Here is a 26,712-nt window from a genome sequence, read left to right on the forward strand (position 1 = left end):
CATTTGTGTTGGTGGGGGATTCAATGACAATTCCTAATTTTAGTCAGCTGGAGGCCATTGACATTGGCCTTGGCTTCAGAGAATTAAATGCCAAATAGAACCAGTACCAAGACCAGTCCCTGAGGGACTCTGCTTGTGACTGGCCTCTTTGTAGAGGTGGACTCCCAGGTTCTAACTTCCCGAGACCTGCCTGTCAACCAGCTAGCTATCCATCGGGTGACATAAGGGTTTGTACCAACCCTCTTGAGTTTCTCAACAATGCCTGAGTGGGATATCGTGTGAAATGCCTTGGACAAATCTAGGTTGGCAGGGTGAACCATTCTGCCCTCTTCCATCGCTTTGGTGACCTTCTGAAAGATGTCCGCCAGGATGAGTAGGCATGACCTGCCCTTGCTGAAAGCAAATTGCATTGTGTCCAGTGACTGGAGCTTTCCTATGTCATTATTGATCATTTCCATGATAATTCTTACCATGGTTCTGCATATGAGACTAGTGAGAGTTACATGTCTGTAGATATTTTTTTGAAAAAAGATGGTTTGACAGGTGAGCTGTCATCTTGTATATTTAGGAAAATGACCTATTCCAAAAGGCTCCTGCGGTATGACAGTTGTCATCCACCACATCAAAAGAAATGTGGGATGAAAGGACTGATGGTTAGGCTGTCAATGTTAATTAGTGAAGATAATAAATTTGGGGAAGGAATGGCCATTCTAATTGGAATGTTTAAAGATAGGGGCTATCCATTACAATTTTTATTAAAAATAAGGAATGAAGTTGTTAAGAAATGGACAACAAGGCCTCTGAATCTGAAAATATCTGGTAGGCACTGAAGGAGACTCTATTATGCATGAGGAGCTGATGGACCTGTTTGACAGAACTGGGCTCAAGATAGTGAGCATTATTAAACATGATAATGAACATAAGTTAAGGAAACTGAAAAATGATATTATTGACGAACAATTGTATCACTAATGATTTATTATTTTCGAGTGTCACCCAGAGATGCAATAAGATTTTTAGTGACTTGGATAAATGTAGTAGGGATAATTTAGATAAGAAACAGCGTAAACTGTATAGAGATGCTGAAGACTACACTGAGAAAAAATATATCCCTCCCCTTCCCTCCCCTCCCATTACACGAAGGGGTGAAAGTTTTGATACTGGAGAAAATAGCCATAGGGTGGATGTTAACCGAGATTCAAATAGCGCTGATGGTTCAAATACAATTGAGCGGGACAATTTCTTGGAGCATTCACCCCAATCAAGACATTACAAGCGTTTCAGGAATCAATGCACACAAGACCCATGGGGCCATCTCACCAGTTGGGACCCCAACAGACATACAATGGGGGGGGAGAGATCCTATTATTACAAAATCAGTGTGATGAACAGTTAATATCTAGCTCGGAACCTGACCATTGTGCTACACAAGTGATGTGTTGCTAAAGGATTTACAAATATATAACTTGAGTAATTTTGATATTAAAGCTGTGCATTTTGATTTATTAAGAAAAGGTTTTAATTATGTTCCATTGTTTAAAATGGATATAGCAACGTTGTTGATTAATTATTTACAAGGCAAATAAATTTGCATTTATTTTTTTCAAATCAGAGTGATATGCTTAGTAGTGTTAAAGTGTTGAAGCACAAAAGTGGTTTTATCCTCCCATGTAATCCTTTGATTCATTTGAACAGATGTGTGAGGGTGAAGTTAGAAGGATATTGGATTCCCATGCCAGTTTCTAGGAAAATTTAACATTGGAAGAGTGGGTATGTTTAAAAGAGATGACCACAAATAAGGGCTATAGGATCATGAAAGCAGATAAAGGTGGAGGTGTGGTAATAATGGCATAGTTTGATTATTTATGCAAAATGTATGAAATACTTAATGACACCTCCACCTATGAGATTTTCGAGGAATGAGATAAACAGAGCTTATGCCAAAATAGATTTGATGTTATTTGATGCCTTCAGCCAAGGCTCCATAGATATGATTGAGTTGGAATATTTAACAGTTTAGTCCCCAAGAATTCCTGCTGTGTTTGGGGTACCTAAAATGCATCAAAATCAGTATGATCCACCTTTTAGGCTGATTTTGATAGCTAGGGGATCAAAGACTGAACCACTAGCAGCATATACGATCATTATTCAAAGGTGTCCTTAAAAAATAAAATGCATATTTTTGTGACTCTTGGCATTGTTTAGAATTATTGAGGGGCATCAGAAAAGGTCATGAATTTGTGTATTTGGCAGTAGATGTGGTCAACCTTTTTTTCAGTTATACCTCATGATACAGGTTTGCATTTATTTTTTATTTTCACAGCTTGGTGGGCTGTGATGGTATTAATGATGTTAAAGTGAATTTATTAGTTGATTTGACAGAATTGGCATTGGGAAAATAATTTTCTGTTTTTTGAGCGAGAATTTTTCCCCCGATTGCTGGTGTTGCTATTGGGATAAAATGTGCTCCTATATTTGCAAATGTGGTCCTGGCAGAGTGAGAAAAATATCATGTTTTTTCTTTCCCCTACATGTCCAAGATGTTAATTTTTTTTGAGATTTTTGGATAACATATTGATATTGTCATCCAGTGAACAAGATGAGATAAAGGAATTTATGGAATATTTGAACAGCACCACCCAATTTCTCAGGTTTACTTATAGACTGCAGGCAAGTGAAATTGATTTTTAGATATATATTTTTAAAAAAGATCATTTGTCAGGTGAGCTGTTTTCCAGTATATTTAGGAAAAAGACCTATTCTAACACGTCCCTGCAGTGTTATAGTTGTCATCCGCCACATTAAAAGAAAAGTGTGGTGAAAGGACAAATGGCTAGGCTGTCAGGGTTAATTAGTGAAGATGATACATTTGGTGAAGAAATGGCCATTCTACTTGCAATGTTTAAAGATAGGGGCTATCCATTAAGATTTTTATTAGAAATAGGTAATTATGCTGTTAAGAAACGGACAGCAAATTTTGCTCCTATGTTGAAAATGTTGGAGAATATAGATACTCAGATTGCTTAGAATCCTTATCAGAATGATGTCATTGCCATCCAATATAATTATGATGCACCCTTATTATTTCCAAATTGAATATGTTCTGGGACCTTACTTTTGATTTGAAATTAAAAATTAAGTTGGGTATGAAGCCCAAAATAGCCTGCAGGAAGGGGGGAATGTAAAAGAAATTTTAGAAATTCAGGATGACTATACTGTACTTATGTTTCTATAGCTGGATATAACAGAACCCTACAATGTCCAGGTCAGTGCAATTGTAATACTAAGATGGTGGCTTATGTAGCAACTTGCATGACATGGCCGGGATATTATGTAGGTAGAACCACCAGAAGATTAAGGAATAGTATTGCTGAGCATATTTGAGACATAACAAATAAAAAATTGAGTAGTGTTCTATATGTCCATAGTCAAGCATGTGCGAACTTTAAAGAGTTTATATTTTTCATAGCGGACAAAGTAAACATTAATGAAAGGGGATGGTGATCCTAATTTAGAAGTTGAGGTGAGAGAAATGAAGTGGCAATTGAGGCTTAATGCATGATGTGAACTTGGCATTAATGTTTGTATTTCACTTTCAGGTATCTTGAAACAAAGGGCTGAACAAATATGAGCATAGCCTCAACTGGCCAGAAACTGGAAAGTGTTTATGATATTTGATTTATGGGATTTACATGTGCACTTTTTTGGGGTATCTGGTTTATTAGTTAAATTTTTTTATGTTAAGGATTTTTTTTTACATTTTTTACATTTATATTTTTTACATTTTTACATAAATTTATATATGTATTTTAAAATATGCTTTATCAGACTTGTTTATATTCAAGGGTAGTTGTCAATACTTTGTTACCTAGGTGTTTAATTGATGGAAGTTATTAATTAGTATATTGAAGGAAGTTATGTAAGTGGATGGTATGCATTGTGGATTTGACTCTAAAGATGCCCGTTTTTCATGAGGCTGAAAGCGCTAAGTTGTCGTTTTAATTAATTGTCGTTTGCTAATAAATACAGCAGTCCCATTTTATCTGCCGCAGTGGTGTTTTACTGTTATTTTAAGTTTAATTTGCTGGCTCCTTGGTGGTGCAGTTTTGGTAATTTTTTGAACTGTACATGTGTTTACTGGCTCTTCTGATAATATTTGTCAATACAATTATATATGAAGAAAGAATAAAATAAAAGCTGAACTATAAAACAATAGAAATGCACTTCTTACATGGATCATTCTTACTGATTCCACCATCTTTCAAATGAAAAGAAAAGGTCTTATGAAGGCTTACATCTAAATTGTCTTAAAATAAATGTAAATATTGAACAGGCATTGCACAGGTTAGGTGACAAATCTGTCTGGAACAAATCATGGAGGATGCTGGATGCATTGAAAGAAGTCAAGTAAACCAATTGTTCTGCAAAATGCAGGCTCTGAAGTGGATGAATAGAAGAAGCAGGTTCAGTATTTGCCCAATAAGTCCTCTGCTGTCAGTTTGATACAAGCAGTAGTAAAGAAAATGCATGTTTAAAGTAAGTAAAACAGTAAAAAGCAGATATGTTTTTTGAATGCTACCACCCCCACTCAACTGATAGTCTTTCTTTGTAGTCAGCACTTGGCCATGCCCTGTGGCAATTAAAAGAACCCGCTTATTAGGTATTGTTTTAAAAATAAATGATGCAGTGATGAGATTAGTAATGTGCCATGTACTGACTCCTAAGCCTGCCTGTGCAGTAAAGAGTCATTCTTTTACTCAAGCTAATTTCTCATGACTGCCAAAAATTAAATAGTTTCATTTTTATTTCTTTCTTAAGCTCCAGGTAAACCAGAGAATGTGGTCATACATAAACATAAGGAAACAATAACATGGAATCAGCTCTCAGATTGTAATGGAACGGTTACGGGATATGAAGTAAGTAGTTTTACCTTCCTGCAGTTTCATTCTCTTTACTTATTGTAATTTAATTTTGTGATAGCAACAAGTTAGGATACTGATAGTTAATGCTAGTAGTGATGTTTGTCCCTAGTCTCGTACAACAGTAATACAGATATCAGTAGAGGCTAAGGGGGGAGAAAATGCTGCTTGGGCAGTTACTCCTAAACCCTTTTCAGGCCTTTTGCTGCACATTAAATTGTAGCTGAAAAAATACTGGCACATTCATTGTGGTTTGCATATGTTATAGCATTTATTATTTCAACTGACAATGGTCTATATGTTTATGCTTTTAAAACATGGATTCATATATTTATTCATCCATATACAGTATAAGTACAATTACTTATGTGGTTAAACAGTGTAGTTTGCACTTAATTACATGGATTCAGTGACCCACATTGCAAAATATGTTAAAATCTGAGATGGTTCTTTGTCTGCCTGTGTGCAGCGATCTTCAGAGAATGCTTAGTTTATCCTTTTCTTATCTCTTGCATTTAATGGCATGAGAAACACAGTCTTTGGAAGTAATGACAAGCTCTTTTGGAAGACGAGCTTTGCAAAACTTGTGGTTTGTGGCTTTGTCTAACTTTAGATCTCATTTTCTACTAGATTAAGATGAAAGTCTCATCACTGAAGGATTACACAGAGGAACATAGTCAGAAGTTTGCGTTTTGCACCCCTATAGGTGTCCAGACTAACTGTTCCAAGGTGTTTGCATTAACAAAATTAAGGAATCTTTGAGTCTACAAGTTAGTGGTTGTGTATATTTTCCAGTTTATGGTAGGATAGTTGAAATCACCCATGAATATGGTGCTAGACTGAATGGTGAGTCACTCTACTACATTGAAGTACACAGTATAGTTATCCTGGGTCATAGAAAGGGACCTATAGCTAGCAAGGATATGGTATGGGATTTTACCTTAGGTTAGCTGGACATGGAGTAGTTCAAGTGTGTCATATTGTTTGATACATCTCAGTAACTGCAGAAATGTCAACACTCTACAGGGTGAGGAGCACTTCCAGGGGTGAAGCTTCTTATTGAGACTCCTAGCACTGAGCAGTAACACCTTTAGTTTATATTAATCAGAATTTAATATGTCAGACAGTTTACCAGGATGGCATTGCCTAAAAAAGGCACTACATGTTTTGGCCAATTCCTGACAAAGCAGCATGGTTTGCTGATCATATCCTCCCAAGCTGACAAGTATTGGACTGTTAAAGTAAATGATCTTCTGTGTATATTGAAGTATCATCCTTATAGAAAATAGAATGTGGCTCAGTAATAGGCTCATAGTTACTGGGAATACATTTTCTGAAAGTTCTATCATGTGTCTCTTCATATAGTCCAGCGAGGTACATCTCAGGTCATTAATGCCCACATGAAATATGACAGAGCCATACTGGTATTTCTGGTTCAATATCTTGAGTGTGTATGTGATCTGGCAGATCCTTGCCCCAGTAATGGGCATAGCAGTGGTGCAGCTGTTAACATTGTCGCCTCACAGCAAGAGGTTCTCTGGTTCAATTTTCACCTGGGGTGCCTTCTGTGTGGAGTTTGCATGTTCTCCCTGCATTCATGTGGGTTTTCTCTGCTATTCCAGTTTCCTCCCACAATCCAAAGATATGTATCTGGAGCATTTCTCCCTGGGCCTCCACTGAAAATAGGATCTGTCCTAGTTGGACTTTCCTGATCAACAGAATGATAAATAAATAAAAAAATAAAATAAAATAGGCAACCGACCGTGACTGTCTGCTTACTCAGCCTGTTGAGTACAGAATCAATGTGTCCCCCAACAGAGTCTCCAATGGTACATATATTGGGTTATGTGGTAGCTTGCCTTAAGGTGTTAGAGGTTGATTCATTGTGAGATGTGGTTTTATGTGTCCTGAGCAGTGTTGTGTTTGTACAGTGATTTTGAGGTTGTTGAGGACAATGTCTGGGAGGCCATTGAGGTTTTGGGCTATTGCATTTCAGAGCCTTGGCATATGTGAGTTTATGTGTCTAATCCATAGTAGGTGTTGTGTATGTGTTACTGGCAGCCTGTTTGGAGATATCAGTGCCTTTATTTGAAAGTGTTACTTCCAAGGACGTAGTATAATTGCATCTTACACATACTGTGTCAGTTTGCTTAAGAATCAGGTGGTCGTTAGTCAGCATGAGACAATTGCTACAATGTCTCACAATGCCCATTTCCATCAGGCTGGCTACAGAAACAGTCAGAAAATGCACATCCATGGCTGAGGATACTCTTTTTTTGAGATCTATGAGGGACAATACAAGAGGGATTTGCAGCTAACTAAACTAGGAGTTGTCAGGCTGGGGGAGGTCTAGGATTGATCTAAGACAACCCTCTTGGGGTAAAGCTTCTCACCATGCAAACTAGCTGCTCTACACCTTGCTAGATACTTAGAGAAAATAGCAGAGTAAGTTTTATATGAAGAACTACAGCTCTAGGTGCCTGTGTCTATACTGGGCACTGCAAAACCACCATTGTACTGCTCAGCATCACTATAGTAGATAATCTAGAGAGGAATCCAATCAGTAAACAGTAAAAATGCAATATAAGTGTATATTTATAAGGCTCAGATCCTGCAGCAACTCACAATTTTCTCACTATTGTGAGTGATACTAAAAGACATAAGGTCCCAAGATGAAGTAAAATGCAAACAGTAAAAATTCAGTAGAAATAAAATAAATGAGAATCAGATCCAGCAGCAGCTCAAAATTCTCCCAATATAGTGAGGAATGCTAGAAGACTGAGGTCCCAGACCAAGTTAAACATGCAAATTGTTGGATTTTTGTTAAAACAAGGAAAAATGCGGAAAAAAAATACACAATTTAGATTAACACACAAAATATTGTAGTGTACACTAACTGAATGGGGTAATATGAAACAGAGGCTAATTCAAGGGTTAAGTGTCTAATGGAGGTGCCTTATCAGTCTGAGGTAGCAGTACCCAGTATAATTAGCTCTGGGGTGGTCTTCCAAAGTTTAATTTACAGTAGGAATGGGCCCTAAAAATTTAAAAATCAATGCAGCTAAATATTTGTTATAAGCTCAGAGCTCTTGTACCTGAGTAAGAATGTAGGTGAATACCTTAAATTAGAAAACTGATTCTCAGCCCCTCCCACTAATTAGTTAGATCTAATCCCTAGTCAACCAGTAAATGCAAAAATGATGTTTCCTTACTGACCCTAGCCAACAACTTTTAAGATTCCAAGAAAAAAACTTTTGCAGTAACACAAATTTAAAAATACAACAAACTATAATAGGTTCATATGTTGGTACTAAGCTATCAGCCCTAGGGCCTATACAAGCCTAGCCATAACAATTCCTTGGATATTTCTTCCCACAATATTTACTTCCCTGGATCCCTGTCTAGCAGGGCAACTAACGTGATCCCCAGAGTGAATTTCCTGTCTTCCATCCAATCATCAGGGTTCCTTTTGAAGAGGGCCAAGGAAGCTCTCTGCTTGACATGTATGGGCAGTCTATTCCAGAGTATGGGGAGTCTCTGGTTCAGCAACCTATCCCTCCAGCATGTTTTGTTCATTGTGATGACAAGGTTTAGATCCCTGGACTGTGTGGCTCTGAGGAATTGGGATTTCTTTAAGTGGAGCATGTCTAACAGCTCAGGGTTTGACATGGCCTTGTATGTTAAGCAGAGATCACCCCTGAGTAGACGATATGCCACAGAGTATAGCTGGAGTTTTTTAGACGGTCAGTATAGGGCATCTGCTTTAGGCCTGTGATTCTTTTAGTGAGGTATTTCTGCGGCCTTTCCAGCTGTTGCAGATGTCTTGTGAGGTACATACCAAATGGGGTGTTGTACTCTATAATGGGTCTAATGAGGGATGAGTACAGTGGGACAATGACCTCCTTTTTTCTGAATGAAAAGCCCTTAGTGATGAGGTGTGCCACACAGAAGGATTTCCTGATTGTTGTGGCGATATGGTTATCGAAGTTGAGACCACTGTCCACCTGTGTCCTCAAGTCTCTCATCACATGTTTGGTGTTTAGTGTACTGCCACCTATGTGGTAATTCATGGGTACATGTTTTTTCCCAAAGGGGATAACTATAAATTTCTAGGCATTAAGCTTGAGCCCATGGCTCTGGCACCAAGCATTTGTTTCTGTAAGGCCCTTTTGTAGAATATCCACATAATTTGGGGATTCAATAAAGGCTCCCAGTTTGCAGTCATCTGCGAACTTTGTTAGCCAGAGTCCTTTAGTGTTGGCCTGTACTTCAGAGAAGTAGATGCCAAACAAGAGCGGCCCCAGGACCGAACCCTGAGGTACTCCACTTGTCACTTGTTTGGAGCTGGATTTGGAATAATATATTAAGAACAAAATCAAAAATTAATTGGAAGATCCAAACTTTAAATGCAGAAAATTCAAAAATCAGTGGGCTCTAGGTTATTTGCTCACACTGACTACCCACCCCACATCAGGGCTCGGCCAATCAAGTCAGGTGTAAATTTATGAATACACATTCAGTTATCTGGTTCCTGTCATTTGAACAAAGATAATTTGCTACACTTTGTAATTTGAAGTGAAAGACTATTTCAGAGAAGGGGTAAGTACTGTATGATGAATCAATCTCTCCAGTGCGTTTTATTGATTTGCTGATGTAGAGTTGGATGTCTGGTCCTAGTATTTGTAAGACAGTTTTATTTATGGAGATATCAGAAGTCTTTGACTATTGGATCATATCAGTCCAGAAAGCAGTCCATATATTTTGCATTAAATTTCCATAGTGAGATGAGTAGAGGTATTGGCTTTGCTGCAGGGGTAGAGGGGAAGGCCATTTCAAAGCATACCATTTCTAAATGGATAGCCCATTGCATTCATTTCTGAGATAAGTCCCATGGAAAACCTACCCCACAATGGGGATAAGATCACGTTCCACCAGGGCTGCATCTACCTCTACAGCCTTTCTCAGAGGTGTCCCTACCAGGGACATCCTAGAAGCTGCTACCTGGAGCTCTGTACATACCTTCACCAAGCATTACCACATGCCTGTTTTTTCTAAATCCAGAGCTGATTTTGCCACTGCAGTCTTGCAGGGCTTAATAGCTGGCCCTAATGCTCTTTAACTTCCTCCTCCCTTTCTTAGCTTTGGGAATCAACCCAAATGTGATGACTGCAACAGTGAAACACGAAGAACATAGTACAGTTGTGTACACTTACCATGAATGTAGATGTTCGAGTGTATTCACTGTGGCAGTCCTGGTTACCCTCCCTCCAGCCCTCTGACTTCTCTTGGCTCTACCTTTCCTTCTTGTTTGGTGTGTTTAAGCTTTCTGGTATATTTGCTTTTTATCAAACAGTCACAGCCCTTAAGGCTAAACAACACACCTGATACACTTGTAATAGGTGACTCTATCGTCAGGCACACTGACGTCCCGCTCACCAGGCTGAACAAGGAGAAGGTCACGGTGAGCTGCCTGTCGGATGCTAGGATCCGCAACATAACACAAGCACTCAGGTCACTCCAAGGCAAGTACAAATATGACTCAGTCATTGTCCATGCTGGTGTGAATGATCTGAGATGTACCTCCCTGGACTACATGAAAAGAGACATAGAGGAGCTGTCTGAGCATGTAGCCCAGGCTGATATGACCCTGACCTTGAGTAGCATCTTACCCTCACCAAGAATGATGCCACAATATGAAGACAAGATGATCAATTTCAACAATTAGTTTAAGTATTGGTGTCATTCAAAGGGGATCCAATACCTGTCAGCATGGGATGACATTCTCAACAAGCCACGATGCTTCACTAGGGACGGCTTGCACCTGTCATCTCTGGGCTTTTGGATATTGGCAAAGGCACTTGCTACCCCCATAGTGCCTTTTTTAGGCAAGGCTCAAAAGACAAACCCACCTCCATAGGTATCACAAGGGATAAGAAACTAAGAGTAATGCTACTCAACGCCAGAAGTCTAAACCTCAAGATGCATGCACTCGAAACTCTCCTTAGCATGGAGAACATCGATATCTGAGCAGTAACAGAAACCTGGTTCAAGGCTCCCGAGAGCACTGCAGCACTACCAGGTTATACCTCATACCATGTTTTTCGGCCCCAAAACTTGGACCAAACCACAAATGGAGGGGGAGTATCAATATTCGTCAAAGATACCCACACCTCCAGGTTGGTGGCACAGCACGAAGCATCAGAGACTATCCATGTGCAACTAACAGTGGGTAAAACTGCCTTCTAGTTTATAGCCTGCTACAGACCACCCTCCCAAACCCAGGAATCCCACTCGGCCTTCCTGAGAACACTGGAAAATATGAAGGTCTCTCCAAACACCATTATATTGGGTGACTTCAACTACCCAAACATAGACTGGGAGCATTACTCTAGCTCCAACACCCTAGCCCAAAGGTTCCTAGAATTTATAAACTCAAATGCTATGGAACAACTTGTTACCACTCCCACAAGAGGGGAAAACATATTGGACCTGATCATCACCAACATGGGGACTCTATGCTCCAGACCAGAAGTGTATCCCTCACTGGTAAGATCAGACCATAAACTAATCTCACTGGATATTCACATACCGACTCCATCCCCTGCCCTGAAAACCACAGTGAAAAACTTCTCTAAAGCAAATTTCACACTCCTCAAAACCGAGGTGGAATCCTTCAAAGCCCCTGCGCCTGTGGAAAATACGGCTCAGACTGCAGAATCCTTTATAAACGCATTCTATGAACACCTTCACGAATGCATGGATCATGCAATCCCAAATAAAACCAAGACCCAATCCTCCAAAGGCAGACGTCCTGTCTGGTGGACCCCAGCCATAAACAAACTATACAATAGAAGGAGGAAGCTACTACATAATAGAGCAAAATCCCAAAAAGGGAAGGCATCTCTGATCAGTATTAGCAAAAAACTACGGGCACTCATAAAATCGTCTAAGGCCAGCTTCGAGAGAAAAATTGCACAGGACACTAAGGATAATCACAAGGCTTTCTTTAGTTATGTTAGGAACCTGGGTGGGAATTCCCAGATATGCTCAGAATTAGTCCAAAATGACAAAAAATACACCGAATCCACAGACATTGCCAACATCCTAGCTGACAGGTTCAGCACAAACTTCTCCCCCCCCTCCCCACCAAAAGGGCAAATATCTATCCCAGCAGAGTGCTGCCCCCCTGACATCTCAGATGCTCAGGTAAGAGCTGCCCTCTCCAAAGCAAAAAACACAGCATCAATGGGACCAGACGGTGTCCCGGGCTGCGTCCTACATGAACAGCTAAACCCAAACATAAAACTACTGTTCAATCTCAGCCTTACTACAGGATATGTACCCAAAGAGTGGCGTACAGCAACAGTGGTCCCTCTCCACAATGGTGGTGTCTCAATGGATCCTGGAAACTATCACCTCATAAGCCTGACTAGCTTGGTCTGCAAAGCTAGGGAAAGGATCATCATGGACCTCATAAATAAGGATATTGGGGACCTACAGACACTGGATCCTACCCAGTTTGGCTTTGTTAAGGGCAGATCCTGCCTCTTAAACCTGATTGATTTCTTTGAAACAGTCACCAAGGCCAATGATGAGGGGAAGGTGGTCCACACAGCCTACCTGGACCTTGCAAAAGCCTTCGATACAATACCCCACTCGGGCATTATAGATAAGCTCACCAGCTTAAATATAAACACCTATGTCACTAGATGGGTTGCAAACTGGCTCAAGGACAGAACCCACATGGTTAGAATTGGTGGAGCCATGTCAGACTCCAAACCAGTTACAAGTGGCGTCCCACAAGGCTCAGTCCTGGGACCTCTCTTGTTCAGAATATATTTCTTGGAGGTACAGGCCAACACGGAAGGACTGTGGCTGACCAAGTTCGCAGATGACTGCAAACTGGGCAACATAATCGACTTTCCAGCCAACACAAGCATCCTCCAAAAGGGCCTCATAGAAACAGACAACTGGTGCCAGAGCCATGGCCTCAAGCTAAACGCCAAAAAGTGTATAGTCATCCCCTTTGGCAAAAACAAAGTGCCCACAAATTACCACATAGATGGTAATCCATTAAGTACAGGAGAAGTAATTAGGGACCTGGGGACCCAAGTTGATAGCAATCTCTCATTTGACAGCCACATGGCCAAAGTGGTTAGAAAAACATTTTATATAGCCCACCTAATCATGAAGGGATTCACATCTAGATCAGGGGAGGTCATCGTGCCTCTTTACTCATCCCTCATCAGGCCCATAATTGAATACAATGCCCCTTTTGGGATGTACCTTACCAGACACCTGCAGCAACTGGAAAGACCCCAAAAGTACCTCACCAAGAGGATCAAAGGGCTCAAACAGATGCCATATGCTGCCCAGTTAAAGAAACTCCAGCTCTACTCAGTGACATACCGCCTGCTCAGAGGTGATCTGTGCCTGATGTATAAAACCATGTCCAACCCGGAATTAATGGACATGCTGCACCTCAGAAAATCCAAATCCCATCGAGCTATGCGCTCGAGAGACTTGAACCTCAGCACTGAAATAAATAGGACATGCTGGAGGGACGGATTCATAACCCAGATGCTCCCTTCACTCTGGAATAAAATCCCAGTCCAGGTTAGGCAGAGTCCCTCATTGACTCTCTTCAAGAGGAATCTTGATGAGTGGATGGGAGATCATAGGTTTACCCCGGGTATCACTTCTGTGTCACTGTTAGACAGAGGCACAGTATACTAACCTTGAAAAAGGGCATAGCAAAATTAATTTAAAATGGGTGGTGAAAGCCAAACACACTCTGGCTAGGCTTATAAATGCCCTAGGGCAGATAGCCTAGTATGAAACTATGAACCTATGAACTATACAGAGAAATGGACAACATGTCACAGCCATGTACTTGACAATCAAGAATAATTTCAAATACATTTGTTAACAGTGTTGTACAAAAATACATTTAAAAAAATGTTAATGTATTTATAGTTTCATCAACCTTAAGAATAGATCTAATACTTTCCAGTGCATTCAGTCCTGGGGGTTTATCAGCCTGAAGACTCTCTAATATCTATCCATTTATATTCGGGTACCTCCTGCCAATTATGAATTGAAACTAGCCTCTGAAACAAAGAGACACCACAAAGCCTTCTTCAGTTACGTCAGTAATCTCCATGGCAAAGCCCAGGTTTGTTCTGAATTAGTACTTAACAGTACCAATTAGACTGATCCTGTTGACTTAGCCGAACTGCTAGCAGATAGGTTCAGTGCAAACGTCACCCCCCTATCCAGCTAAAGGCCCATTCTACAGTCCCAGTAATTATCCTGTGCCTCACATCTCCATAGATCAAGTGTTTAAGGCCCTATCCAAGTCAAAGAACACAGCTTCCATGTGACCTGATAGTATCCCAGGCTGTATCCTGTATCACCTCCAGCAAGAACTAGCTTCACCATTGAGAACCCTATTCAACTACAGCCAAAGTACAGGCTTCATTCCAGCAGAGTGGAGAACTGGCATTGTCATCTCCTTGCACAAAGGTGGTGCCACTACTGACCCTGGAAACTATCATCTCATTAGCTTGACAAGTCTGATCTGTAAAGCCATGAAGCGTATTATTATAGACCTCATAAACAAGGACATAGGCAATCTCCAAGCACTTGTCCCCACCCAGTTCAGATTCATCAAGGGCAGACCTTGCCTGTTGAACCTGGTTGACTTCTTTGAGACTGTCACCAAGGCCCTGTATGAGGGAAAGAGTCAGTACATACAGCTTACCTTAACTTGACCAAGGCCTTTACCACAATCCACCACTCGGGCATCATCAAAAAGCTAACGCAACTTGGTGTAAATCCCTATCTTATCTAGTGGGTGGCCAACTGGCTCACTGGTAGGACCCACAAGGTCAAATTAGGCACCTCCAACTCCAACATCAAACCTTTCACTAGTGGTGTTCCCCAGGGATCCCTAGGACCCCTAATGTTTGACATCTACTTCTCAGAAGTCCAGGCAATGACAAAAGGCTCGTGGATGACCAACCTTGCAGTTGACTGTAAGTTGGGTACTGTCATTGACTCCTCAAATGATGTTAACATACTGCAAGAGGATCTCACAGCAACAAATGACTGGTGCCAAAGTCATGGCCTTAAGTTAAATGCAAAAAAAAATATGTATTATCATACTATTTGGCAAAAACATAGCCTATACTGATTACCACATCAGCGGCAGACCCCTAAGCACACAACCTGTTGTGAGAGACCTGGGTACTCAGGTTGACAACAATCTCACATTTGACCATCATGTAGCAGCAGTAGTCAGAAAAGCCTTTTACTCAGTTCATCTCATAAGTAAAGGGATTGCATCCAGAAAAAAGGAGGTTATTACCTCTCTGTACTCCTCCCACATTAGGCCAGTAATTTACTATAATGCCCCGTTTGGTATGCACCTCTCCAAACACCTGCATCAATATTTTTTCTGAGTGACATGAATAAAATCAATGCTACTCAATACATATTTACAAAGATTACAATTATATATATTTGAATATATCAAAATGTTTTAGAACTATTTGTTTTTAGGATTACATTTACATATAATATGTTATTTACATGTGTATTTATATTATTATTTGTTGGTGCATATACCTTTAATTTAACCGGCCTAGTGATTGGCTGGTTGACTTATTCAGGTGACTATATAAGAAAGATAGCTGCATGTGAATAGTTTTTATGAAGGGTAATCCCAAAGGCTTTGTGTGTTTTAAGATTAATAATATGTTGGCGAGTGAGATTCAGCATTTGTTTCTTTCCTTTGTGCATCGCTGTTGTTCGCTGTTGATCTGTGTTTCCAAGTCCTCTTCCTTTTTGTTGTCTGTAGTAATACATGCTAGGGGTCCTTGTCATAACACTGAAACTTCATTTCATTTAAATGGTCAAACCTGTTTCATTGAAAAGTCACTTCTCTGAAAACTAATTTCATAAAAAAGTATAGTTTTGTGTAGGAAGTATGCAATGGTGCAATTTCTAATTAGTTCTAGGGAACTGAGTCTAGCAGAGTATGTGTGAACTTTGATAGTCCGCATCATGTTGTACCCTCAGATTTGTAGATAACCGTGTTTGCTGTTGAGCACTGATTCACTTTGTGTGATGTTTCTTTCATTTCTCTGTGGCTGTGTGGTCACTGAGGTAGTATACTGGGGGGTGGGGGCCTGCCCCACTGTAAAAACATGTTTTAGGATATATTTCTTGTGGTGGCTTTCTTTGAAATGAGTTTTTAGTGAAATTAGGTTTCAGTGAAATGGGTTTGATTATTTGTGTTTCAGTGAAATGAAGATTCAGTGTTATGACATAAACCCATGTGCTAGACTTCTGTCCTTCGTGGAAGATATCCTTCATGAAAGAAGCGAACATATACCTTAACTTCTTTGCTCAGGAATTGTCCAAAATAAAAAATAATGACAGGACAAATGTCCCACATCATGGACAAATTTTAAATATTATTCAGATTCACTTATAAAGGTAATAGATCAATGGGGTGCTGTATTGTGCCACCTCCATCCTCTACGATTTATGGTTTATATGCCCTTGTGAGGGAACCAAACCAGCAACTTTTCCACTAAAGAGCTTCTTCCAGCCATCCGAATTCTACCAACTCCCATAATGCACTTGCATCTCTCTGTTCCATAGATTTCATCTTCTGTAATCTGCTAATGACATAGTCCTCCAGCACTTCAATCTTCATTTGCAAGGGCATTATTTCACACATTTATTTCTCAGATGTTTAGGTAGGTAGTGACGTTTCATCCATTATTCTATATTCTATAACAAAAATAAGAAATTATTTGTTTGTGTCTGTATGTAAAAGTCATAAAATTCATAATCAAAGTGACAGCCACAGCTTGAGCTGACATGCTTGGATACACATAGCAAAGCAACAGAAACAGGTGGATAACAGTATTAAATGGCTTTCTTTTGCTAACCAAGCCATATGACAGTGTTAAAAGGCTTGGTTAGCATGACCTTCATGCTACTGGCTATTCTTGGTAATATAAAGCACAGACATTACTTTCAGCAGCAATACTTACAACTCTACAGCTGTGAAATAGAAGAATGTCAATACAGCTTCTGTAGACTTGAAAATTCACAGATTTAAGGAAGGAATCCTGCCTAGTAAAGTTCCTTAGCTAGAGCAACAAACCTTGTGGTAGATGTCAGTGGCAGTGAGGCAGGTGTCATAGTATATGTGTAACTGAAAACCCATGACATTGGGATTGGACTGTACCATCTTCCTGTTGACAGAGATCTGCAAACCTGAAACATCAGAAACCGTGGGAAGGACATGCTCCAAGGGATATGGGATCCCAGGGTCATATGTGGGTAGGGCGGAGATAATCCGAATTAACTCACGCTAATAACCAGAAGCATAAAGAAGGGGTGACTGTGGTCACAGCTGTGTGTATCTCAGAGCAAGAACTACATACCTGCTCACTGAAATGGTTCAACTACAGGTGTACTAGTACTATAACCACCTGATTGAGGTAAACCTGAAAATAATGAAGTAATACAGAAGGTCCTCTGAATATATAGCATTCACTGGCTTGTCAGCTTTACTGGACCAGATTTCACAGGGAGTGGTGCAGGAAATGAATGCTGTGGGCAGTCATAATAGGTCTACATCAGGTCCATCAAATGGTCACTGATATACTTATGTAGACAATGCCCAAGGTACGGGAAATTATAAATAAACATGTCAGTGAGGTGTAGTAACTGCGTAAGTTGCAAGTTGAACAGACCTTTACAGAGATTATGCAGGTTATCATGATATAACTGTCTCTTTGTTGGTTTTCTACTGTAGTTCTGAGGTAACTTTTAATTTAGTGCTTTTTTGATAGTTAAATGCAGTTTATTTGTGGCCAGTTTACCTTAATTTATTCAAACACCAGAAGAAAAACACTTCAGATAAGGCCTTCTTCAGCTCAGTAATTATACAGAGTGCTCTAATGTCCTGTATTAATGAAGTAAATTAAACTAGAAACATGATGCTTTTTGTACTTTCAGCAAACTTTGTTGTTAGTATAACACATTGTAGTAAATGTAAAAGGAAAGTTAGATTTCTGAAATGTTAATTTTATTTTAGTTAATTTACATATTTAGATTTCTTTTAGCCACTAATGCCATTTTCCAGTTTGAAATTTTGTGTTACATTTTACACATTAAGTTTTTTATTATTGCTAATAATTCAACATTGTATTTTAACACTTTTATTAAATTATCACAATACATAGATACACACACACTAACAGAAAAGAAAACAAACAATATTAACAATTTTTTCATTTACATATATATATATATGGGTCTACTACTAATTACCGACACGACGATTCCCCGACGGAAAACTCCCCGACGCCAGATGACCGACATCACACAAACCCGACAACGCAAAACACCGAACACCATTACACCGAACACCATTACACCGACACACGGAACGTAAACAACACGCGACACTACATAACATACACACTAGCCCTGACCCAAACCCTAACCCTAAGGTCCGACACTATCGCACACTTCACCTACCTGCACCCTAACCCTAACTCACTTAACCCACCCCTAGCCCAAGCTCCGACACTAACGCACACATCACCTACCTGCACCCTAACCCTAACTCACTTAACCCACCCCTAGCCCAAGCTCCGACACTAATGCACACTTCACCTACCTGCACCCTAACCCTAACTCACTTAACCCACCCCTAGCCCAAGCTCCGATACTAACGCACACATCACCTACCTGCACCCTAACCCTAACTCACTTAACCCGTCCCTAAACTACAGTCCCTCACTAGCACACACTTACTTTACCCGAACCATACCTCCGACACGAACACACACTCACCTTTCCCACAGCCTAACCCGACATCCCACAATCTCGAGCACTTACCTGACCGCTCCTAACTCCGTCACCATCGCACACTTACCGCGTCGCGATCGCACATTCCCTTGTCGGTCTTTCCGCTGTCGGCAAATCACCCTGTCGGTACACTTACCTGTCGGTCATCTGGCGTCGGTGAGTTTTCCGTCAGGGAATCGTCGTTTCGGGCATTAGTAGTAGACCCATATATATATATATATATATATATTAAATATTGCATTTATGTTTTCTTTCTTTACAACTCTCATTTAGTCCAACATTACATAAATTGCTCAGCTACTGCCTTCCATTAAACCTCACTCCTCCTCCTCCAAAACATTATTTTGCATGCATTGTTCTCATAAATTACATTTTTCTATGTAATTTCTCCTTCCCTTTTCTAAAGATCCCATTAAATGTTTAGCATTTTCTTTAAGTTAACAGTGCAATGCGGACTGCAGTGTATCTTTAATCTTTAAGAATCCCATAAAGCAAAGGTAGACATGCGGTATCAGTTAAGGCAGAGGACTAAAACTCTTCAGTTGTTAATGAGTTGCTTCCTGTGTCAGATATTCATGCTTTGAATATTTCCATCTTCGTTTACCTACTGTGTGACCACAGTAATCAACCATTAAGCCATCATAGCAATTGAACCTTGAACAAGTCATTTAACCAGGCAGTGTGCTTTGGGGCAGCTGGGATCCTTCATGGTTTTCTGGATTGTATGCCTACTAACTAATTAACTAACTATGAAACTGATTCTGTCTTGATTGGCAGCTGCTGATATTGCAATAAATAGAATAGTTACTTGCATGCCAGGTTTTGGATATCTATGATTATTATTCATGCAGTAAAGTACTTAAAATCTGTAACTGAATTTGCATCAAACAAAACAGTACATGATGTGAAATGGGGTAGTAGAATCCAGTGCGGCATTATCTTTTCACAAGATCTGGGCAGCTTACAAGCTTCAATCATCCAGATACCTTCATTTAATTCTTCTTCAGGCTGCTTGTATGTGAATTAAAAAACTGCTATAGGAAGTAATTTGAGAAAAAAAAACTCTACTACACCATAGGTTCATAGGTTCATAGGTAGGTACTAGGCTATCTGCCCGAGGGCATTTATAAGCCTAGCCAGAGTATGTCGGCTTTCGCCACCCCATTGATTAATTAACTGATCCTCGGTCAAGCAGAGCCAATGAAGTGATCCCAGGGGTGTATTTTCTGTTACCCATCCACTCGGCTTCTCTTGAAGAGTGTTAGTGAAGAGCTCTGCCTGATGTCATTTGGAATTTTGTTCCAAAGCATGGGGAATCTCTGTGACAGGAATCTACCCCTCCAGCATGTTCTATTTATTGTTGTGGCGAGGTTTAGCTCACTAGAGCGCGTGGCTCGCAGTGACTTGGATTTCTTTAGGTGGAGCATGTCCATCAATTCTAAGTTGGACATGGCTTTGTAAGTCAGGCAGAGATCACCTCTGAGTAAGCGATATGCCACTAAGTACAGCCAGAGTTTTTCCAGTCGGGCTGCATAGGACAAATGTTTGAGGCCAGTAATCTTCTTGATGAGGTACTTTTGTGGTCTGAGTGCAGTTCCATTATTACAGGCATCCCCTAAGCAATGAACACAAAACAAAAAGTCAAAAATGTTACTTTTATTTAAGGAACTAATTTGTCACATGAGCAGCACTGCAGGCTCATAATTGCTACATTACCATCACCACCATAATCATTAACTCTCCTCTTCCCATTTTTTACATGGGGGTTGGGATGTTGTGTCAGCTGTAACCATCTGTCACTTAAGTCAATGCCACTCTCCTATCTTCTTCGACAGTCATGCCCAACTATTGTAGGTCTTCTCTTACACAATCCAGCACCGTTTTTCTCTTGCTTTCTTCATCACTGCCCCAAATCTTCTTCACCAGATTGTCTTCTGCTTTTTTACACATCTGCCCACACCTCATAATCTGTTCTCTTTGACCTTCTCTGCAATTGGAGTTACTTTGGCTTTTGCTCTGTTGTTCTCATGTCTTCATCTGTCCCACAGTGTGCATCTTACTGTACCATCTCAGGCACATCACCTCCATCCTCTAGCTTTCTCAGGTGCTCTGCCTTCACTGTCCAGGTTTCTGTACCATATAATAGTAGTGATCTCACCACGGCTTTGTACACCTTACTTTTCAGCTTCTTTATCATTCTTCTGTCATACACTGCCCCTTTACACTCTATGCTTGTTGGCTGCAGCTCCTCGGATTCTAGCTTTGACCTCCTCATTCAGACTTTCCTTCTCCTTGAACACTCCTCCCAGATACTTGAAACTGTTAACCTGTTCCACAATTTCCCCCTCTATGTCAGTTTTTAGCTTTTTCTGATGTCCCTCATTTGCTGCCATTACAACTGTCTTTTCTGTACTCAGCATCTTCCCATGTGCCTTCCTTTTTTATTCCATTCTCCTATTCTTTGTTGGAATTCTTGCTCGCAGTCTGCCTGTAATGCCACATAATACAGCAGCTTTATTGATCTGTCCTCTCTGACTTTGCTAATGTAGTCCATCACCAATATGAACTGCAGTGGGCTCATGAGATTAACCATGATGCAGACTCACAACCTCTGGGAACCCCTCTGTAAATCCAAATACTATTCATACTTGTGTTATTGGGTCCTTGTACGTACCCTGCACTAATTGTATCAGTATTTCTGGGCTTCAGTCCACCACAGGATTGCTTAAATCAGCTTTCTTGGGACCTTATCATATGCTTTCTCCAAGTCTAAGAATATCCAGTTGGACTCTTTCCTCATTTCTAGTTTTTCTCAACTACCTGCTACAACAAAATAGCTAAATTTGCCCCCTGTCTCCCTCAGAGGACCTACCATTGTTATAGCTTAAAGCAATTGAACTGGCTTGAGCTGCACAATTACTTAACATATTCACAAATAACTACAGCACACAAACTCATTCCTCATTCAGAAAAGTGCCCTGCACTAGAAAACCTATTACTGCCCTACTCTCCAGCAAGGGATCTCTGTTCTAGTAACAAATTCTTATTACTTACAAATAAGTCAAATAATGTTGCAGGAGACTCACTCTGCTCTCAATACATTGATAAACTCTGGAATAGTATGCCCACACAAATAAAATTCTCCGACAAACTCGGTAGTTTTAAACCACCTTAGCCAATCCTCTTCCTGCACATGTTCATCACCAGGTTGACTTTGTGCTCACCATACAATACTCTACAAAAACTTTCCTTAAACAGAATGCTCTCAACCTCTCACTGAAATGACATTCTAATTTTATACATAATTGCTGCCTCTACAAGCATGTGAGCTTTCTCTTTAGTAGATTCTTCCTCTATAAAATCTTAGAATGTGTAAATGTAACTATTGTATATGTATAAACATAAATAGAAATGTAACTACTCTGTGTTTAACTGGAACAAAAATATAATGCGATGTAAGCAAATGGAGCTTTTCTCCTTGAGTCTCTGTTTAAAATGGGTATTCACCAGTCTGGCCATCCTTGTAAATAAATAAATAAATAAATAAATAAATAAAGCTGTCTCACTGCAAACATTGGATCAGTTGTGCTGCATCCTGATCTGGATCTGAACTGTTCATCTCCTGTCTTACTTTCTACTACTCAGTGTATTTGTCAATCACCCTCTCTAGAATTTTTTCTCTGTACTGCTCTCAGTTGTGGATGCCCTCCTTGTTTTTGACAATGGAATTAATATGCTTATTCTCCAGTCATATGGGATACACCTTCCTCTCCATACTGCTATGAGCACCCTCAGCAGCCATTCTCTATTTTCTGACTCAACTTTTTGATCGTATCTGCTGTGGCCTCATGTGAGGCTGCTGCTTTTCCTGACTTTGTTTTCCTTAGGGCTGTTCTTACTTCTTGTAGGGTGGGCTCTTATTCTTCTTCTTTTATCATTTGCTGTGTCTGGACAGGACAACTTCTATGGGGTTTTCTTTGCTTAGAAATTGCTGGAAGTACTCCTTCCATTTGCCTTTGATGTCCTGTGGATTGGTGAGCAGGTTTCTGCTGGCATCCTTTATGAAGGGTAACTGACTATCTTTATCTTTTTGACTTTGTCTTGCAACCTGATATAGTTTCTTTGTGACATCTACTGAGGCAATTTCCAGAAGCTGTATACTGCCTCTTATGCCTTGTTCTTTGCTATTGCAAGTCCACTTTTAGTCTCTTTGTTAGCCAACCAGTATTCTTTTTTAGCCTGTTCTTTCTTTTATGACTTCCTGGACTTCTACATTCCTCCTTATGTATTTTTTCCATACCTGGCTTGGCCACATACCTGTTCTGTAGTCCTCACACATGCTGCTTTGAAGTGCTGCCATTCTTCTTCAGCTCCGCCTATTTCCTCTTCTTTTTGAGGAGCTAGAGACCTGAGTAATTCATTGAACTCCTGTGCTGTCTCTCCAGTCAACTTCCAGGTCTTTAGTCTAGTCTCTGTTAGTCTTAGAGGCTTCTCCAACCACTGCTTGCAGCTGATTTTGGCAACTGGTGGTTTATGCTTTGGGATGACTATTTCACTAGGATGACTTTTTAATTGCTGATTCTACCCCAGTGCCCTTTCCTTACTAGGGGGAAGATTACCTGAGTTGCATGTTGGCCACTCTTGTATGTGATCCTGTAACTGTCTCTCTTGCTGAACCACATGTTTGTCACCATCAAGTCATTTGCCAGACAGACATCTTGTATGGCCTCTCCTTCTTTATTCTGTTGCCCTACACATGTGGACCAAGGCACTTCTATCCTGATATGTGCATTTAGGACACCCATTATCAACACCAATTTCTGTTGTCCTGCTTTATCTAGAAGGTCCAGCAACTGCTGCCTGAAGGCACTCTTTCCTCACTATCATAACTTTGTTGTGGGGGATAGGCTGCGATTATGAATACTGCACTATCATTACACTGGCATCTGACTGACATGAGTCTAACATTAATTTTGAGGACATCCCTCACTGTCTTCTGAAGCGTCTCCCTCACTACAATTCTCACACCATTTCTAGCCTGTCCTCCTCCTGAGTAGTGGACTGTGGATCCCAAGCCAAATGGCTTTGCTGCATTGCCTTTCTATCTTGTCCCCTGGATACATAGCGTGTCCATCCTGCTCCTTACCATTATATCATGTCATCCACTTCCAAGCTGCATCCTCTCAGTGAACCTACAAACAAAAGCGCTACAGCAAACTGATGATTGTCATTAGAGGCAAAACTAAATTTAACACGTTGAAAATTTCATTAAACAGGCAGACAAATGAAATATGTTAAAAACTGTACTGAAGTACAGACGTTTGCAAAGAAAGTTAAAACTCTTTCAGAGAACTGAAATAAGCCACAGGGTTAAGTTTAATAGCCACCATAATATAGGAGGCATACAAAATGATCTGCTATTTTCAGTGATGCACAACTGCTTTAATATGTATCATGGTTTCAATTAGACCAAAATGCATTGGCAGCATTAACATATATCTTCATAACATAATTGGGAGTAAATATGAAGCTAAAACATTTTAGCTTTAACTGAAAAAAAAAAAAAAACAAAGGTATACAAGATGACAATTTTATTTATATAGTTTATGGCACTACAGTTAAGGTATTTAATATTTTTAAACCCATCCTCATGTTCCCACATTCATTTTTTAATATTTTTAAATAGTTTAATTCTAGCCATGCACTAACACATCAATGTTTATATTGTGGGGGATTTTTTTGTATTCTAATTATTGTTTATAATATAAACTGATGCCATCATGTCATAACATAGTTGAGTAATATTAAACGGTTTCAGAGCACTGGTTATTTGTAACTTTGGGTTGTGGTTGAAATGGATCCTCTGGGATCAGATCATTATCTTGATCAGCAAACTTTAAAAGTGAAAGAAAAAATAGTCTTACTGAAGAACAATAGTCTAAATTATTAAAACAAGTTTAAGCAGCACTGCAAGCTTAAACAATGTTATACTGGAGAAAAAAAGTAAAAATATGTGTAGAGAACCAATGTTAGTCACTACTTCAACAATAGAGTTTTCAAAATATTTAGATGTGGGCAACTGTAATGGCAAAGAATAACATGAGAAATGCTATCAATGTTATGGCAGGAAAGAAAAGTATGCTCATACATGAGACCAAAGATGCGGTTTGCTCTGATATTTGCTCAATCCATCAGTTGCTATTCTGTTTAAGATACAGTTGTCAGTATGGTATAAAGTCATGTCCAGCTTTTAGGAGTGAGAGTATGGAAAAGATGAACAGCACAACAATTTTTATCAGGCAAGTCAAAGATAAAATGACAGAAACATGTTTTGCAAGTGGCTGATGCAAATGAAACTGATTACTCTGCAAACTCTTATGTGAATGATTTCCGAACTGCCCCAAACAAAAATAGAATATTTTTCAGAATGCAGTTATGATTGCTGAAACTGTATGCATAGTGCTGTCAGTGGCACAGAAAAGCAGTACTGCGATCAACGTAAATCTTGTTTGACCGAAAAGCCATGCATAACTGGGATCTTAGTCACAGTTGAGCTAGGCTGAATGTAACATCATTACTGAAAGTGCATTCAAAGAGATGGGCTTCAGATATTCATTGTCTGAGTCAAAGGCTTCATTAGTCACTTATTCTTTTTTTTTTTAAAAACAATTTTATTGATTTTAGATAAAACAAATTTATAAACAATCACATAAATTTCACAGACAAATTGTAATTTCAGAGGTTGTAACATGTAAAACTCAAATAACTATATAGAATAACTGATAAAATAACTAAGGTATTTACAAAGACATCCATTAATCTTTACATAAAATGTGGTACTTTAACCATTTTTGATTGTGTTTCACATATAAAAAAAAAAAAAAAAAGAAACTGAAGTTATTTGTTGTAATTATTAATCTTTTTTCAACAAATTCTGTAAATTTACCCACATATGGTATGCATACGTCTTTCTAGTTGTTCTAGAAATTATAGTTTTAAGTTGTAAATGACAAACTTCATTTAACATATTCTTGAATTCTGTGAAAGTAGGAGGGGATTCAGATATCCAGTTTTTTGTAATTCTCTTTCTAGTCACAGCAAGTATTGCCCAAAGTAAATTAGTGACTTATTCTGATTATAAATTAAATCCTTATGGTGCATTGAGCTACATCATATGTATATAAGCAGTAAGTAAAATGTGTCAATTCAGTAAACTAACAAATTGGAAAGATGTGCTTGTGAATAGCTGGGAATAATAAAACAAATTAACACTATGCAGATTCAGGAGCAGAACTCTAGAGGTCTCAGTGAAGGCAGAGATAATGATTTAAGCAGTCACACTGTCAATTATTTGCACAATTACATAGACTGTGATTCACATACTCACAGAGTCAGTGATTCACTTACAGAGTCAATGATTCACAAATTCACAGTGACAGCAATTCACAAATTCATGCAGTACAGACTGTTAAGCCTCACAAAAAAGTGTAGTGTGCAATGATTGTGGATATAGGTTCATAGGTAGGTTCATTGGTAGGTACTGTGCTATCTGCGCGAAGGCATATATTAGCCCAGCCACGTTGTGTGGTATTCACCGCCCCTTTGGTTAGTTCCCTAGGCCCTTGATCTAGCAGCTAGTACCCTTGGCCCCTGTCTAGTAGAGCGGTTGGTATGATCCCTGGTGTGAACTTTCTGTTACCCATCCACTCGTCAAAGTTCCTCTTGAAGAGTGATAGTGAGGGTTTTTGCCTTATGTAAATCAGGACCTTGTTCCATAGCAAGGGAAGTCTTTGCGAAGGGAATCTATCCCTCCAGCATGTTCTATTCATTGTTGTGCTGAGGTTTATATCCCTAGAGTGTGTAGCTCGAGTAGATTTGGTTTTGCTAAGATGGA

General features: G+C 39.6%; 1 protein-coding gene across 2 annotated transcripts in view; it reads left to right on the forward strand.

Moving 5' to 3' along the window:
- LOC122806395 (receptor-type tyrosine-protein phosphatase U-like) overlaps positions 1-26,712 on the forward strand; it is a 1,549,454-nt gene that overhangs the window by 728,088 nt on the left and 794,654 nt on the right. For both annotated transcript variants that reach the window (XM_044076762.1, XM_044076771.1), the window contains one exon: positions 4,819-4,916. In XM_044076762.1, coding sequence (XP_043932697.1) covers positions 4,819-4,916 — 98 coding nt within the window. The remainder of the gene's footprint in view (positions 1-4,818; positions 4,917-26,712) is intronic.

Source organism: Protopterus annectens, chromosome 1.part1, assembly GCF_019279795.1.
Source record: "Protopterus annectens isolate FY-2018-M chromosome 1.part1, PAN1.0, whole genome shotgun sequence".
Lineage (NCBI taxonomy): Eukaryota > Metazoa > Chordata > Ceratodontiformes > Protopteridae > Protopterus > Protopterus annectens.